The sequence below is a fragment of the Dendrobates tinctorius genome, unplaced genomic scaffold (assembly GCF_039654945.1).
Source record: "Dendrobates tinctorius isolate UK_male_01 unplaced genomic scaffold, ASM3965494v1 ptg000035l, whole genome shotgun sequence".
Taxonomy (NCBI): Eukaryota; Metazoa; Chordata; class Amphibia; order Anura; family Dendrobatidae; genus Dendrobates; species Dendrobates tinctorius.
Window position 1 is genome coordinate 10,902,412 of NW_027361703.1, and position 18,127 is coordinate 10,920,538.

Sequence of the window (18,127 nt, forward strand, 5' to 3'; positions counted from 1 at the left end):
TATTTAACCCAAGTCAGTTTTGCTTCATCTGTCTATGATTTCATATACTGGTGTCAGAAAATAGGTGTAATTTGCAGAGTTTTGACTGATGCCAAGAACCAAAGGCTAGAGAAGACGTGGCAGATATCCAAGTATCCCATTCTTTACATTTTACAGTGTAATTCATATCAGAAGAAATGTAAAATGACAATCACACAACAGCTGAAACTTGAATACATTTATTAATATATAAAATGTTATTTTTACACAAGAGAGTCTGCAGGTGAACCACAACATGCACAGCTTGTGTTAGCATGTGTTACTTGTCTGGAGGTCATTGATCAAGGACTAAGGCACAATTCTCATGCTCTCTTGTGTCAATTCTAAAGCGTGGCAGAGTCACGTTATGAAGAATATGCTACTTTTAAGGACGCAGACAGGTAACCTTGACAAGCAGACACATCTTTTGCTATATAAATTGACACAACACAGAATTATGTCACAGTGATTTCCCCTTGATAAAAGACCATTACAGCCACCGATAAGCTACTGAAGTCTCTTTATCACCGGATACTGCCTAGTTGTGCTTTGAAATAAGAATTGTATCATTTCTTTGCACTCCTCCAGGAGGGGTTGTCTGGTCTAAAATGAACCCCCTCAGTTGCGAGGACTGGCCAGTTTTGGAGCCAGTAACGGCGGTGATGTATGCCCTATGCAGAACCCATCTAGTGGATGCAGTCATGTGTATGGAGCAAGGCAGATTCCTCTAGATGGCGGTACTCACTGGATGGCGGTGGCCACTAGACTGCCGCACAATGCTCGATACACTTGTATGGAGCGAGGCTGTGCTCACTCTAAGGCTTCTGCCCGGGAGTATGCATATTGCATACATCACCGCCGTTCCTGACTCAGAAACCGTCAAATCCTCGAAGCGCACAGTGGGGGTGATTCAAAAGTCGGCAGTCACACAGAGTGACTGCAGACTTTTCATTTTAGACCGGACAACCTTTTTAAGACACTAAAATATATTGCAATTCTAGAGGTTAAAGGGCTGATACAGAATGTAAGCTGAGGAAGGGTCAGGAGTGTATACCCAGCTGCCAAACTTGTGCTTTTTTTCCTATAGTATCTGAGAGGAGGAATGGTAAATGTAACATACTGGCACAAGTTACAGAAGTCTGCAGTAAATACAATAGTTCACTATGTCATTTCACAGCAAAATATATGCATTTAAGTAGATGCCTTGAAAATTACCATGCACTCCATTGGCTATATTTCTTCTTATACAGTACATAACTACATAACCTTACTTTATTTCTCTGTCACATCTACAAGCATAGAAGCGTCTAATCTTTCTGTATATATACAAATTGAACAAAATATCTACATATAAAAGCTCACTTAAAATTAAACTTGATGCAAGTTATGAAAATGCAATATATTGGCAAATGAAACTGAGCATTGCTTCAACCATAGGCTGTTATATAATTTCATATGAAGCTAAACCACAGTATTGGAATAGGTTGCGTAGTCACCAGGGATAGGACTCTTCATGGATAACATCCCTCCTTTATCATTGAGAGGACTGTTCTCTTTTGCAGGATTTCATTCTAGCGTTTTGCGCTTTAGCTCTAATGGGATCACAAGGAGACATTTGCGTACAAGTCCTAGGTGCCGATATTCGCTGAGACTTTGGGAGAAGCCAATGGGCTCGTGTAGATGGATCCCAGCGCATGCTGTGCTTTCCTTTCTCATATGATCGCGGTTGGTGCTATGGACACTTTGCTGTTCATAGCGACGTCAGTAAACAATGGACCTGCAGCAGCATACAGACAATTTCATTTTACAGTGTACTATAGAGATTTTTTTAAATCTTTTTCCAATAATGCTTTTATAACGTCTTTATCATTTACACAATTTACATTTTTGGCAAAAACGATACTGTAGTTCATCAGTCTGTGCTAACATACCCAGCAGAGCAGTGCATCATGGAATGCATATCAAATAAAGGCACTGAACAATATGCAGGGGGGTTTCATGAAGCCAGGTGGTCTTCTAACGTCCCCTCAGTGACTGTGAAAAATACAAATCCCAGAATGCATTGCAAAGCTAATCATTTTATGGAATCGATTATAGCCTGATTTATACACGGTGTACAAAATACAACACTGTACGTATAATACTTTATATGTTGAAAGGGCTATAAAATAATGGGAGCAGAGCGCATATATTTGGGTCTGGGTAAGCATCAGCGAATGTAAGTGTCATACTTAAATCATTTAGCCATCATATAGATATATTTACGTTCCAGTCTTTTGTAAAGACATGGTTGAGTATACAATAAGTTCACCAACTTCACCAGCAATGTCCACGTAGACATTGACGTTCTACACATTGTCACACTACTAGAATACTGACAAAAGAAACGGACTCTATACCCGAGTGTCTGACCAAGGACTGTATAACAAAGGACCATACCATGGCTTACATACACTGGCTCGTAAGTGACAGGTGGACCATTTCATGCATTAGAGGTTCAGAAAAGAAACAGGACTTTATGCTTACTTCATTTTGCTACATTGTAGATTCTGTGCACATTTCTGTAGAAAAACAATACACCCTGAACAAAAAAAAGGATGAATATGTTGTACCATGACACCGACATCCAGGACCACTTACAAGTCCTTGCATTTAGAAAGTACTGTTCAACGCATGGATATCTCTACGTCGCGTGGACCATTGAATGGAAGCTGAGTGCATCGAATGGAACGTGGCAGCTTGCAAAAGAGAATATGACCACTTGAAGATGACTACACAAAGGAATTCATAGCGTTGACAGGAGATGGAGCCTCTGAACTTTCATTGCCTTCTACGGGTTCTTTTTCTTTTTTGCCGCTATATTGTCCAATGAAAGAGCCATCTTCATTAAACTGCCCATTTACTCCTTCTCCATAATCCACCAAGCTATCATCGCTGTCTTCTTTTTTCACGGTTCTGTCTGACGGGGTCCGGCTTCCTTTCTTAAGAGGTTTGTGGTCCTCGGCATCACTGTTAGACAAGAATCTGAGTTTAGCAATGTGGTAATTATTCAGATCACGATTAAACACAAAAAATTATTCCAATTTGCAACAACTGGACTTGTATATTAACACTGTCCAGATAAAATGTGAAAAGGTAATTATGGGCTATGTTACTGGTCTGACAACTGCTGGAAGTTCACGAAAAGAATGACCTGATTTTCCGAAACCTGTCCGCAAGCTCACAGAGAAGCACAAAGAGAAGGCATTTTTTCCATTCTCTCTAATTCTGATTTCCATTGATTGTGTGATGCCAAGACGCTGTATAATTTCACTTACAGGATCACATGTATGTAAAGGAAAATTCTATTTTTATAAGCCACTGTATTGTAAGATTGCTATTGTTCACACTTTCCTTCCAAGTAACCTAAATATCCTATAAATAGCAAAGAATACATACCGTAATCACCCAAGAAAGAGAAATTGCAATAAGCTGTATGTTCAAACATTATGGTTTTAATGAAAAATGCAGCATTTTTAATGTCCCTGCAAAGTGACTGAGATTTCTGAAATCTCATGCACAGCTTGCAATTTTCACCCATTCTAATTAATAGTAAAATAGCATAACAAAATCAAAATCATCATCAAACACGCCAACAAAAATGTGGTAAAAACGTGCATTTTTTATGCAGTGTTTTTTTCACCAAGAGAAAATGTCTGCAGTAAATTATGTATGCACATCTATAATTTTTTACTAAGATCCTTATTTTTTCCTTGAATAATACCAGAGGAATAGTAAGGTTGTGACCGGAAATGTCATACGACTCTCCCCCTAAAGACAATGTCTGAAAGGAGTATATTTAAATGTGTTTGTAAGGTGGTGTTCTTGTATTTTGTGAGTAAGGGCGTGGCAACACAGTCCCTCAATCATGACTACCGCCCTGCGCACTTTACAGAATGCTACATTTCCTTTGCACATACTAGTCATTTTTCTGAAAATGTTGCTGTCAAAGCTTTTTACAAATCATGTGTCCATCCTCTGGTGGATTAATTTATTTTTAAAGGTGTTATTCATGACTATGATACTGATGACCTATGCTATTGATAGGTTATGAATATCACATCAGTGTGGATCCTACAACTGGCATAACCAGCTGTTACCAACTTTGGCAGTGGCAGTGGCCGGATATATCAACAGTGTATGGAACAGAACACCACATCTCCATATACTGTATAGTGGCCGGTGTTGATTACTACAGCTGGGTACTAATAGGACTTGATCTGCACTACATGGGAGCAGCCACCAAAAACTCTAAGCAGTTGTGATATTCTCAGTAAATTGTTTACATCCAGTCACTACTGGACCTGGTAACAACTGATCAGTAGGTGTGCAGGGTGTTGGACCAATACTGATCTAACACTGAGGACCTATCCAAAAGAAAAGGTCATCACTATCACAGTAGTGCAAAACCCCTTTAAGGCTAGTTTCTATCAACAGGTTTCTGTTTGTCTACATCTTCTTATAAAGGCTAAATATTAAAGCATATATTTGTGCCCGGAAAAATTCATTACCTGTATTCACCAAATGTTCCATCATCTTCTTTCATGGGCTGTATCTCATTGTCTGCATGGGCATCTTCCTTTTCTTTTACTATTTATAATAAAAAAGATGGAGCGTAAGACAAATGAATGAAGGAACGAATGAATGATTGCATACGTAGCATACTGCTTATTAAATGGAGACATCTATCCAGAAACAAGTCGTTTGCCATGAATCACTTGGCTCCACTGACTGCTCTGCCATGTTATTTGCATTGTGGACACTAAAGTCATTTCAGGAATAGCTTGTGTCGGCCCTAGGCAATTATAAACAGGTAACAGGAACACAATATATAGCACCTACACGGATTAATGTTCAAAGGCCAATTCCATAATTCGTAAGGTAACAACAGCTTTCTCACGATCTCGCTTACAATAGTGTCCGAAGCTATATTAGAGGCAAACAGATGAGAATGATCTACGGCATGCTACCACAATGAGCACATTTCTAATCACAATATCTTTCATTTTTTACTCTGGAAAACAAAAAAAGAATTAGCAGAAATATACAGACTTTTTGTCTCTTTTTTTCATGAAGTGGAATTTAAGGATTCTTTGGGAATGTCCTACTATTACCACTATATCATTAGATGTGGATTTTGATTACCCTGTTCCAAGGACACATAAAATACCGTAATGAACGCCCATTGCCAATACAGGAATTTGATTGGGGTTCACTCACTTTCATTTTTACATATCAAGGACTTGTAATCATTCTTCTCCCTCCTCTCACACATTTTACATTATTGTTGGCAAAATATTCCCTACTTAAATGCTGGCCCAGGCCATGTTTGCATTGGAAAATGTTGAGGAAAAACCAGTAGTGGACATAGACTGAAGACCACCCTTGTGTAAGAACAGTACATGGGCCCCTTTATGAGTCTGTGACAGAAACTCTTGGGCCCCTGTGCGGTATGCCCGTCCCTAGGAAAACCACCCGTATGAACGATTGTCCTGTTTGTTATTGTCCCTTATGTTTTTGACTTGCCTCTCTCCCACTACCAGCGTTCTGAATATTCAGCATTGTCATACGATTGTGTGACTATCCAGATCAATGATCACATCCATAAAGTTAAATTATTATATGGAACCAATTCTCCAAATCTTTAAAAAATATTTTCCTGTTTTACCTGGATATTTTCCACCTTTATTTCTTCGGATAAAGCAAACTATCAGCAGGACTAAAATCAGGAGGGCTACAGCACACATCAGACCAATAAACCATCCCTGTGTGGCTATGTCAACTTGCCGACTGGCCATGGCTAAAAAAAATTAGAAGTATAGAAAAATTCATGGTTAAAAGAAAATGAAGATTAGACTCTACCCAAAATAACTAAAGAGAGAAAAAAAGAAAGAATCAGATACAAGAGAAACCGTCACTTACGACTTTCAGACTGAAATGTCAGACATTTCTATATGAGTTTCCCATCAAATGCAGAATTTATTATCAAATGCTTATTGTTTTCTTAGGCTGGTTTCACATTTGCGTTTTTTTGCGCTGGAAAAAAACGCATATGTGCGCATGCGTTTTTTCCCCTATATTTAACATGGGGTCGCATACCTGCGCGCTGGTAAGCGCACGTATGCGATTTTCATGCGCTGCGTTTTTTTGGGGTGTGCGTTTGTATTTTCCAGACGCAGCATGTTGCATTTTTTGGCCCTGCAAAAAAGCGCATGCGCACGTATGCGCACGTTTTGCGCTAAAAATGGCCATTATAGCCTATGGATGGGCATACATGCGCACTGGCATGCTCATGTATGCGTTTTTTTGCACATGCGTTTTTTTTGTTAACCATGGAATTTAGGGGTTTGGGTTAGAGTTAGGGTTACTTAAGGGGGTTTAGGGTTAGGGTTAGGGTTGGGGTTAGGGTCAGGGTTAAGTATGGTTTGGTTAAGGGTTAGGGTCAGGGTTAGGGTCAGGGTTAGGGTTAAGTATGGTTTGGTTAAGGGTTAGGGTCAGGGTTAGGGTTATGGTTAGGGTCAGGGTTAGTTAGGGTTTAGGGTTTGGGTTAGGGTTAAGTATGGTTTGGTTAAGGGTTAGGGTCAGGGTTAGGGTTAAGTATGGTTTGGTTAAGGGTTAGGGTCAGGGTTAGGGTCAGGGTTAAGGTCAGGGTTAGGGTTAGTTAGGGTTTGGGTTAGGGTTAAGTATGGTTTGGTTAAGGGTTAGGGTCAGGGTTAGGGTCAGGGTTAGGGTTAGTAAAGTCATGGTTTGGGTTAGTGTGAGGGGCCACCTAATGTTGGAAAAAAACGCAAACGCGGTAAAAAAGCACTAAAAACGCATACAAACGCATAAAAACGCTGCGTTTTTTTCATGCATGCTCATAAAAATGCTTGAAAAAAACGCAGCAGTTGTATGCTTTTGTATGCGTTTTTTCAATGCGTTTTTTTGCGGGAAAAACGCGCTGCAAAAAAAAGCAAGTGTGAAACTAGCCTTACTGTACAGAAAAACATAAAAACACACAACGTGGAATAAAAATTACCAAAGAGGACTACAAGACCACTACACAGTCCATTGACAGCCTTGTACTATGCCATTAAGGCTACACAGTTTACAAAAAGATTGTGATGCTTTATGATTATTATCGGAAGCTAATTTGTAAGATTTCAGAAAATCTTAATTAATAAGTCATTTCCATGGCTTGTATAAGGGCAAGTTAATATTATGAAAAAAAAGTCTTCTGTAGAGGTCAATGTATCCAAACTATGTTCAATAGTGAACCTCACATATTAGTGTTCTACACATAGTAAAAATATATATATTTTCATTCCAACAAAGAAATAATTGTTACTTATGGTAATTGCGTATTAGTAAGGAAAATTAGCTTTTGTGGACAAAGTTGAACCCTAATGACTGTAGAATAATCTCGACTTTGTGAACAGCAAAGGCTTACTGTATCTCTCATAGCAGTCGACCTATCCGTACACATTGCAGAACTTTCCAGTGTGAAATCATATATTTAATCCTGGGAGCTGCAGCCTGTTTTAACCTTTGCCTTTGAGAAAAACGCTAAAAAGACGCCTATACAATTGCTTTTTTAATGGAATATTCTTGTTTCAATACAATTTTTAGGCTGTGGGCCAGTTTTTGACAATCCTGTGCCCCAGTGCAAAATATGGACCAAAGGTTCGGTGTTAGCCTTTTAATGCAAATTCTGTCAGCAATTAGTAGATTGATACTTAATTGATCAATTAAATAATTTCAAGCTAGTACTGCTCATTAACATCACTCTTGACCTCCATCTAGTTCCACTAAAGAGATGGCTACAATCTCTGCACACCCGAAAACGAATCCACTGTTCTCAAAGCCCTTGAATTGGGTGCATCAGAGCAGAGGAAGTTTATCAGGAAAGTTAGCAACCTAAACGTATTTTATAGTTTCATAAGGTTGAAGGTAGACTTGTGTCCTTCAAGTTCTCTCTATTGCCTAACATGTTGATCCAGAAGAAGACAAAAAAGCCATGGGTCAGATACTGATAGCTCCATATTAGGGGAAAAATTATTTCCCGACTCCACATACAGTAATCAGACTAGATCCCTGGATCAATGGCACGTAACAGAATCTAATATTTATAGCCTGTAATATTATATTTATCAAGAAAGGCATCTAGACCCAATTACTTCTAAAACCATTTATGTGGGTTTGGTGGCAGTGCTCCTGTACCTTCCCTGTTGGATGTTGATCCCAGTAGACCAGCAGGCTTAGTGGAACTGAAGCCCTGCAGCACTGGTGTCCTAAGTTAAATCCCACCAAAGACAACAACTGCAAGAGTTTGTATGTTCTCCCCGTGTTTGCGTGGGTTTCCTTCATATATTCCTGTTTCCTACCACACTCCAAAGACATACTGATAGGGAATATAGACAGTGAGCCCCAATGGGGACAGTGATAATAATGCATGTAAAATGCTGAGGAATATGATGGAGCTATATAAGAGAGTAATATAAATATCAGATACTGAAACCTATTGAATTCTTTCAACTGTTTACAGCTTCAGATTGTACATTCTGTATTTTGCATATGAACTTGGGGGAACAATCTTCATATATTGTCACCCTAAATTTTACTTTTGTTAACCATACATGAAAGGAGTGTTCTGTGTATTGTGTATGAAATGCTTAACGGAGGATGAATCCCCCACGCATTAGAAATCACTATATTGACAAAAATATTGGGACACCTACATATTACATATACAGGAACCAATTATGACTTTCTATTCAAATTCCGTAGGCAATAGTATGGATTTGGTCCCCTCTTTGCAACTAAAACAGCTTCCAGCTTTTTAGAGTGTGTTTTTGCTCATTCATCCAGAAGAGCAGTGAGGTCAGACATTGATGTTGGAAAAGAGGGTCTGGCTCTTAGGGTCCCATTTCACATAGCGACGCACCAGCGATCCCGACAATGATACAACCTGGTAGGGATTGTTGGTGTGTCGCTACATGGTCGCTAGTAAGCTGCCAAACAGGCAGATGTCTTCAACGATCCCGACAACGATATGACCTGGTAACAATCGCTGGTACGTTGTCACACAGCAGCTATTCTGAACGATTCCAGCCTGCTGCCCTGAGTTCTGCGTCGCCAATGAGGTCGCTCGTCGGCGTCAAACACAGCGATGCATGCTGCCAAGCGGGACGCCGACGATGAGAAAATGGCCCAGGACATTCAAGCACGATCAGCGATATCCAGCGGGGGGGGGCGGTCGCCGCTGTGTGTCACATGTAGCGAGATCGCTGGCGAGAATGCTGTTGCGTCACAAAATCGGTGATGCATCAGCGATTTCGCTAGCGATCTCGCTATGTGAGACGGTGCCTTTAATCTACATACTAGTTCACCCCAATGGTGTTAGAAGGATTGAAATCAGTATTTTGTGTAGACCAGAGTATGTCCTCCACACTGTTCTCATCCAACCATGCCTTTATAGACCTTGCTTTGTGCATTGGGGCACAGTCATGCTTGAACAGTAAAAAGCCTTCTCAAAACAATTCACACAAGCTGGAAGCATACAATTGTCCCAAATATATTGGTGCTTTGTAGCTGTAGAATTAAGCTCTCTCTTCACTGAACTAAGGGGACCTAGTCCTACACCTGGGAAATAACACCACAGCATTAATCCTTCTTCACCAAATTTTATAAGTGGCACAATGTAGTCAGGTACGTATCTGCAATATCCATATTCATTCATCAGACTGCCAGATAAAGAAATCAAATCCCAAAAATAGACCAAAATTACTAAGGGTACACTTCAAACTATAATAGAATCCAAAAAAAAAGTGTCACGCCGTGCTCACCTTAGGGCGGGACCTCGGTCCCGACGTCATCTCTTCCGGAGCCACGGTCACTCCGGGGGTCCCGTCGGGTACGCACGCGCAGCTCTCGTCCCCGGGTCTCCTCCTACATGTCACGTTTGCGCTTGTGCGCTCCTGTCAGTGCTGTATAGGGCTCGGTCCTGTCTATGGTAATGGAGGACCTGACCCGGAACCTGTAGTGGTCATGTGCTTTCTGGCTAGGTCCTGACCCTGAACCAGTAGTAGTCATGTGCTATATCAGACGACCTCCCCCTAGGGGAGGTGCCTGATTATTGTTCTGCTTCCTGGCTTGGTCTGCCGTGTCCCTGCCTGGCTGTGCGCTGTATTCAGGTCCTCTGGTTTGTACTTGGTTGTGCCTCCTGGCACACGCTCTGACCCTGTGCTCTGTCTTGTACTTGGTTGTGCCTCCTGGCACATGCTCTGACCCTGTACTCTGTCTCGTACTTGGTTGTGCCTCCTGGCACACGCTCTGACCCTGTGCTCTGTCTCATACTCGGTGGTGCCTCCTGGCACATGCTCTGACCCTGTACTCTGTATCATACTTGGTTGTGCCTCCTGGCACACGCTCTTACCCTGTACTCTGTCTCATCCTCAGTTGTGCCTCCTGGCACACACTCTGATTCCGTGCTCTGTCTTATACTCAGTTGTGCCTCCTGGCACACACTCTGATTCCGTGCTCTGTCTTATACTCAGTTGTGCCTCCTGGCACACACTCTGATTCCGTGCTCTGTCTTATACTCAGTTGTGCCTCCTGGCACATGCTCTGATCCTGTACTCAGTCTCTTACTCTGTTGTGCCTCCTGGCACATGTACCAATCCTGCGCTCTGTCTTATGCTCAGTTGTGCCCTCTGGCACACACCCTGCTCCTGTACTCTGTTACACCTCCTGGCACACCTGCTGCCTGACTCAGTGCTCTGACGTGCGCCTTGCACGCATCCTGCTTCACTCACACCCGGACGAACGAAGTCTCTGTATACCACGTGTTCCCGTGTCCACGCTTTACACGTTCCTGCAGACACATTCACCCACTCGTGTCTCCTGTGAGCCGGCCGCCTGGTGCTAGCAGTCGTGGTGCCTCACCCCCTGGGGCTTGCCCCTGACACTCCCTGTATAGGGGGTGGTCTTCACTAGGTAAGCTCGCCCTGGGAGGGTTGGTGTCACGACCCAGAGGGTCCACTCCAGGAGTCGTCACAGTATAATCAGGCCATGGACCCCACTGGTACCACCACCTCTATCCAAAAGGAACTGGTGTTCCTACGGGAGAGTTAGACCAGGTTTATGGCCCTTTTGAAATCCATGTAGTCCCGTTTGTCGGCCATACAATCCGTTTCTGCCCAGTCCTCGGCCCCGCACCCGATGCCGTGCCTTGGCAAGCCACCCCGATATAGCGGGGACCCCAAGTTTTGTTGAGGATTTCTGAACCAATGCCAGTTACATTTTCAGCTTTTGCCGCAGCACTATCCCACTGAGCGCGCCCAAATTGCCTTTATTGTTTCACACTTAGAGGGGGAGGCGTTAGCATGGGTGAACCCCCTCTGGGAGCGCAATGACCCACTCGTCTCTCAGCTTTCCACCTTTTTGGACACCTTCCGCAAGGTGTTCGACGAGCCGGGTCGGCTGGCCTCTATCACCGAGTCCCTCTTTAACCTCCATCAGGGTACGCTACCGGTGGGACAGTATGCCATCCGTTTTCGTACCTTGGCCTCCGAACTCGGTTGGAACAACGAGGCTTTCGTAGGGATCTTTTGGCGTGGCCTGTCCGGTCGGATCAAAGATGTACTGGCAGGTCGGGATACCCCCACCTCTTTAGAGGATCTGATCTCTCTGGCGACACGCATTGACCTGCGGTTTCAGGAACGTGCCCTTGAATTAGCCAGAGAGAGGAGCTCCTCTCACCTCCTCCGTTCCTGCTCCAAGAAGCCGGGAAACTTCTCCGCCTAGGGTTGATAGGAGAGGCCTCCCTAGGTGTACGTGATTCCTCTCCTCCCCTGCTCGTGTCCATATTATTGAATCTCGGTGCCATGCGTTATTCTGAGGAGGCTTTTCTGGATTCTGGCGTGGAGGGGAATTTTATCACACTTGAGGCGGTTAAAAAATACCGGATTCCTGTCAGATCCCTGGAGACTCCTCGGTCGATTGTTTCGGTCAATGGTACGTCCATGCAGGAGACTGTTACCCAGGCCACCGAAGAGATCGAGCTGCAGACTGGAGCCCTGCACCTGGAGAAGATCTCCTTCCTCGTCTTGTCTACCATGTCTTAAACACTTCTTCTAGGCCTCCCTTGGCTACGGACTCATGAGCCAACCCTGGACTGGCGGTCGGGCGAGATACTCCGGTGGGGACCGTTCTGTCAGGAGAAGTGCCTGTTGCCCGTCTGTCCGATGAACTCTGCCGGTCCATCCCCGGCACCTACAGGTCTGCCGTCGGCTTACTGGTCCTTTGCAGATGTCTTCGACAAGAAGGAGGCCGAGACTCTGCCCCTCCATCGGCCATATGACTGTCCGATTGACCTCATTCCTGGTTCTACACCACCCAGGGGTAGGATATACCCGCTATCCCCTGCTGAGACCCAAGCTATGTCTGACTATATCCAGGAGAACCTTGCGAGAGGTTTTATCCGTAAGTCCTCCTCGCCCGCGGGAGCGGGATTTTTCTTTGTAAAAAAGAAGGACGGCTCCCTCCGTCCTTGCATAGACTACCGAGGCCTGAATGATATCACGGTCAAGAACAAGTACCCATTGCCATTGATCCCGGAGCTCTTTGACCGACTTAGAGGAGCTCGAATTTTCACCAAACTGGATCTTCGTGGGGCCTACAACTTGATCCGCATTCGTTCCGGGGATGAGTGGAAGACCGCCTTTAACACCAGAGACGGTCACTATGAGTACTTGGTCATGCCCTTCGGCCTCTGCAATGCCCCAGCGGTGTTCCAGGAGTTCGTGAATGACGTCTTCCGGGATAGACTACCACGCAGGAGTACAGCATATCTGGATGACATCCTCGTTTTTTCTCCAGACCTCTCCGCCCACAGAAAGAACGTGCGTCAAGTCCTCCAGCGCTTGAGGGAGAACCGCCTTTATGCCAAGCTCGAGAAATGTGCCTTCGAGCAAACGTCCCTGCCATTCTTGGGGTACATTATCTCAGAATCAGGTCTATGCATGGATCCGGCAAAGGTGTCCGCCGTCCTCGATTGGCCACAGCCCCATGGGGTGAAGGCAATCCAATGCTTCCTTAGTTTTGCGAACTACTACCGACAGTTTGTTCCTCATTTCTCCTCGTTGGTTCGCCCCATCTCGTCCCTTATCTGCAAGGGAGCTAACCCAAAGGCTTGGCCCTCTGAGGCTGAAGAGGCATTCCAGTCATTGAAACAAGCCTTCGCCGCTGCTCCGGCGCTTCACCGACCTGAGGTTAGTAGACCTGTCACTCTCGAGGTGGACGCATCCTCTTCTGGGGCTGGCGCAGTCCTTCTGCAGAAATCCTCTTCTGGACGTTTTGTCACCTGTGGCTTCTTTTCTAAAGTATTTTCCTCCACCGAGCAGAACTACTCGATTGGCGACAAAGAGCTATTGGCCATTAAGTTGGCCTTGGAGGAGTGGAGGTACTTACTGGAAGGTGCCATACATCCATTCAAGATCTTCACGGACCATAAGAACCTGGCGTACATCCAGTCCGCACAGAGGCTCAATCCTCGGCAAGCCAGGTGGTCCCTATTCTTCGCCTGCTTTGACTTTGAGCTACATTTTCGACCCGGTGATAAGAACGTTAGAGCGGATGCGTTGTCAAGATCATTCGTGTCGTCTGATGCAGAGGAAGAACCCTCTCATATCATTGATATATCCAAAGTGATTACTGTGGCTCCTGTCAAGTTAACCACGTTACCTCCGGGAAGAACCTTTGTGGCTGAGAATAACCGAAAACGAGTGCTAAATTGGGGACATTCGTCCAAGATTGCCGGCCACGTTGGTGTCAAAAAGACTTTGGACTTAATCTCTCACCATTATTGGTGGCCTTCACTCTCCCAGGATGTTAAAGGCTTTGTAGCATCTTGCCCGTCCTGTGCCCAGATCAAGAGACCCAGACAACCACCCTCCGGTCTTCTGTTCCCGCTTCCCGTTCTGTCGGCTCCATGGCAGCACATAGCCATGGATTTCATTACTGATCTGCCTTGTTCTTCCGGTTGTACTGTGGTCTTGGTGGTTGTAGACCGATTTTCAAAGATGGCCCACTTCATTCCTCTTCCCGGACTACCCTCTGCTCCTGACTTGGCGAAGATCTTCATTTCCCATATCTTCAGGATTCACGGCTTCCCCCAGCACATCGTGTCAGACAGAGGGTCCAATTCACCTCCCGATTCTGGAGAGCTCTATGTGGACTCATGAAAGTGTCATTGGATTTCTCTTCCGCCTATCACCCCCAAACCAATGGGCAGGTGGAACGTACCAACCAGATCCTTACATCCTACCTCTGGCATTTTTCTAATGCTCATCAGAATGACTGGGTCGGTCTACTTCCTTGGGCTGAGTTCGCCTACAATAATCACTCCAGTGAATCGTCTACCAAGTCTCCTTTCTTCATCGTCTTTGGACAGCATCCCAATGTGCCTCTACCGGTACTTCCTGTCTCGGGGGTACCTGCTGCTGATTCTCTGTCTGTGGAGTTCTCCAGGGTATGGCAGGAGACCAAAACCGCTCTCGAGAAAGCACGGGACAGAATGAAATTACACGCTGACAAGAGGCGCCTGGACGTTCCTCCATTTCTCCCTGGTGACAAGGTGTGGCTCTCCACCAAATACGTCCGCCTTAAGGTACCATCTTACAAACTGGGTCCCCGTTACATTGGTCCTTTTGAGGTCCTCAGGCGGATTAATGATGTTGCTTACAAATTGAAGCTGCTTCCTTCACTCCGTATTCCCAATTCCTTCCATGTATCTCTCCTAAAACCTGTTGTTCTTAACCGATTTCATCCTTCTCCAGGCCACACACCCCAGCCTGTTGGCTTGGGGGATGAGTTTGAGGTGAATGACATTTTGGCCATGAAGAAGGTAAGAGGGAGAACCATGTTCTTGGTCGATTGGAAGGGTTTTGGCCCCGAGGAGAGGTCATGGGAACCCAGGGAGAATATCCACGCACCCCAGATTTTGTCTAAGTTCCTCTCCAGTTTTAGAAAGAGGGGGCGTAAAGGGGGGGGTACTGTCACGCCGTGCTCACCTGGGGGCGGGACCTCGGTCCCGACGTCATCTCTTCCGGAGCCACGGTCACTCCGGGGGTCCCGTCGGGTGCGCACGCGCAGCTCTCGTCCCCGGGTCTCCTCCTACATGTCACGTTTGCGCTTGTGCGCTCCTGTCAGTGCTGTATAGGGCTCGGTCCTCTCTATGGTAATGGAGGACCTGACCCGGAACCTGTAGTGGTCATGTGCTTTCTGGCTAGGTCCTGACCCGGAACCATAGTAGTCATGTGCTATATCAGACGACCTCTCCCTCGGGGAGGTGCCTGATTATTGTTGTGCTTCCTGGCTTGGTCTGCCGTGTCCCTGCTTGGCTGTGCGCTGTATTCAAGTCCTCTGCTTTGTACTTGATTGTGCCTCCTGGCACACGCTCTGACCCTGTGCTCTGTCTCGTACTTGGTTGTGCCTCCTGGCACACGCTCTGACCCTGTGCTCTGTCTCGTACTCGGTTGTGCCTCCTGGCACATGCTCTGACCCTGTACTCTGTCTCATACTCGGTTGTGCCTCCTGGCACACGCTCTTACCCTGTACTCTGTCTCATCCTCAGTTGTGCCTCCAGGCACACACTCTGATTCCGTGCTCTGTCTTATACTCAGTTGTGCCTCCTGGCACACACTCTGATTCCGTGCTCTGTCTTATACTCAGTGGTGCCTCCTGGCACATGCTCTGATCCTGTACTCAGTCTCTTACTCTGTTGTGCCTCCTGGCACATGTACCAATCCTGCGCTCTGTCTTATGCTCAGTTGTGCCCTCTGGCACACACCTGCTCCTGTACTCTGTTACACCTCCTGGCACACCTGCTGCCTGACTCAGTGCTCTTTCGTGCGCCTTGCACGCATCCTGCTTCACTCACACCCGGACGAACGAAGTCTCTGTATACCACGTGTTCCCGTGTCCATGCTTTACACGTTCCTGCAGACACACTCACGCACTCGTGTCTCCTGTGAGCCGGCCGCCTGGTGCTAGCAGTCGTGGTGCCTCACCCCCTGGGGCTTGCCCCTGACACTCCCTGTATAGGGGGTGGTCTTCACTAGGTCAGCTCGCCCTGGGAGGGTTGGTGTCACGGCCCAGAGGGTCCACTCCAGGAGTCGTCACAAAAAGGAATTGTAGACCCAAGATAGAATAAAATAAATTTTATTTATTACATAAATATAAAACCAGTGATGCAAAACTGCATACACATAGGGGAACTGAAACTGAACAGAATGAACTCCAAGTGGTCTACATCAGAGAAAATTAAATATAATCTCACATAAAATTTAATGACAGGTGTAGGGCAACATAGCCACATCACATATAGATTCAAAAATTGGCATACTAATATAAATGAGTAAAGTGCCAAGTGCAAAAAATAAATTAGGACTTAAACTGATGGGTCATGTAAGAAATGAAACATGTCCCCCTGGAAGAAGCGGCAAGCGAAACGCGCGTCGGGGCCTCCTCCCTGTTCGGTCTAGACCACGGTAATTATGATTATGCATTAACAGTCAGTTATGGTGGATGTCCAGCTTAATGGTTATGTAGCTAATTGGCGATACATTGGGCACTTTGCAATCTTTCAGTATCATATGAATTATTAGCTTATGACCTAATCCATCTCTGCACTATGACACTTTATAATTTACTGACAGTCAGTTATAAATGATGGTCTGCTGATGACTATGCAGCAATTTGGCTGTATATCAGGCACCTGCACTTTTTCATTTCTTACATGACCCATCAGTTTAAGTCCTAATTTATTTTTTGCACTTGGCACTTTACTCTTTTATATTAGTATGCCAAGTTTTGAATCTATATGTGATGTGGCTATGTTGCCCTACACCTGTTATTAATTTTATGTGAGATTATATTTAGTTTTCGCTGATGTAGACCGCTTGGACTTCATTCTGTTCAGTTTCAGTTCCCCTATGTGTATGCAGTTTTTTATCACTGGTTTTATATTTATGTGATAAATAAAATTTATTTTATTGTATCTTGGGTCTACACTTCCTTTTTTTTGGATTCTGCCAGATAAAGAAGCATGATTCATTACTGCACCAAATTATTTTTGACTGCTCCAGTGGCAGTGCGCTTTGCACCACTTCATCCAATGATTGCCACTTGAAAAAAACACTTGAAAACATGAAGCACCCAGTGCAGTTACTGTGCTGATGTTAATACTAGAGGAAGTTTAGAACTCTGCAGGTATTGAGTCAGCAGAGCGTTGGTGACTTTTATGCTCTATACGCCTCAGCACTTAGTGATCCTGCTCCATAACTTTAAGTGACCTGTCACATCATGGCTGAGTTCATATGCTTCCTAGATACATCCACTTTTGAATAATACTGTAGCGCCGGCGTCTCTGCATGCTGCCCCTCTTCCTTGGGAGAGACGACAACTTACTCAGCACCGTAGCCCCTGTCCTGCACTTCCTCCTTCTTCCCTCCTGAGGCCCGGTATGCACGTACTACGTGCAGATTTCTAGGCACTTGCGCTCCCTCCTTCTTCAATGGGCCACGCGCTGTCCTAATGTGTCCTCAGCCAAAAGCTGGTAGACATCTTATATTTAAGTCACCTCCTCCAAGATGGAGGTGCCCGAGCAACGTTGTTAGTTAGTCCTATGCACACTTGCTAGTTATCAGGTCCCCAGTACCCGTCAGTCTATCTGTCCCATACCTGTCTGCCTGTACTAGCTTGTCTTTCTCAGTTTTAGCCTGTCCAGAGTCCACAACTGACTGCGCGCATCTGTACATCAGCCGGTCCAGTCTGCACCTGCCAGTGCCCATCTGTACATCAGCCTGTCCTTATCTTTACATCAGCCAGTCCAGTCCAAACCTGCAAGTGCTCATCTGTTTATCAGCTGGCTCAGTCCGTAACTGCCAGTGCTTATCTGTACATCAGCCGGTCCAGCCCGCACCTGTCAGTGCTCATCTGTATTTCAACCAGTCCCCGTCTGCAGCTGTGGTTCCTGCATTCTTACAGATCCTAACGGCATCTACTGTTCCTTCCTTCGGGCCGCCCCTGG

The 18,127-nt window shown here is 45.2% G+C and overlaps 1 protein-coding gene across 15 annotated transcripts in view; it reads right to left on the reverse strand.

Moving 5' to 3' along the window:
* Window positions 1-202: 202 nt before the first annotated feature.
* NRCAM (neuronal cell adhesion molecule) overlaps window positions 203-18,127 on the reverse strand; it is a 429,035-nt gene continuing 411,110 nt past the window's right edge. For all 15 annotated transcript variants that reach the window (XM_073573274.1, XM_073573272.1, XM_073573275.1 and 12 more), the window contains 3 exons: window positions 5,726-5,857; window positions 4,569-4,647; window positions 203-3,027 (listed from right to left, as the gene is read on the reverse strand). In XM_073573274.1, the coding sequence (XP_073429375.1) occupies window positions 2,790-3,027; window positions 4,569-4,647; window positions 5,726-5,857 (449 nt within the window). In that variant the 3' untranslated portion in view covers window positions 203-2,789. The remainder of the gene's footprint in view (window positions 3,028-4,568; window positions 4,648-5,725; window positions 5,858-18,127) is intronic.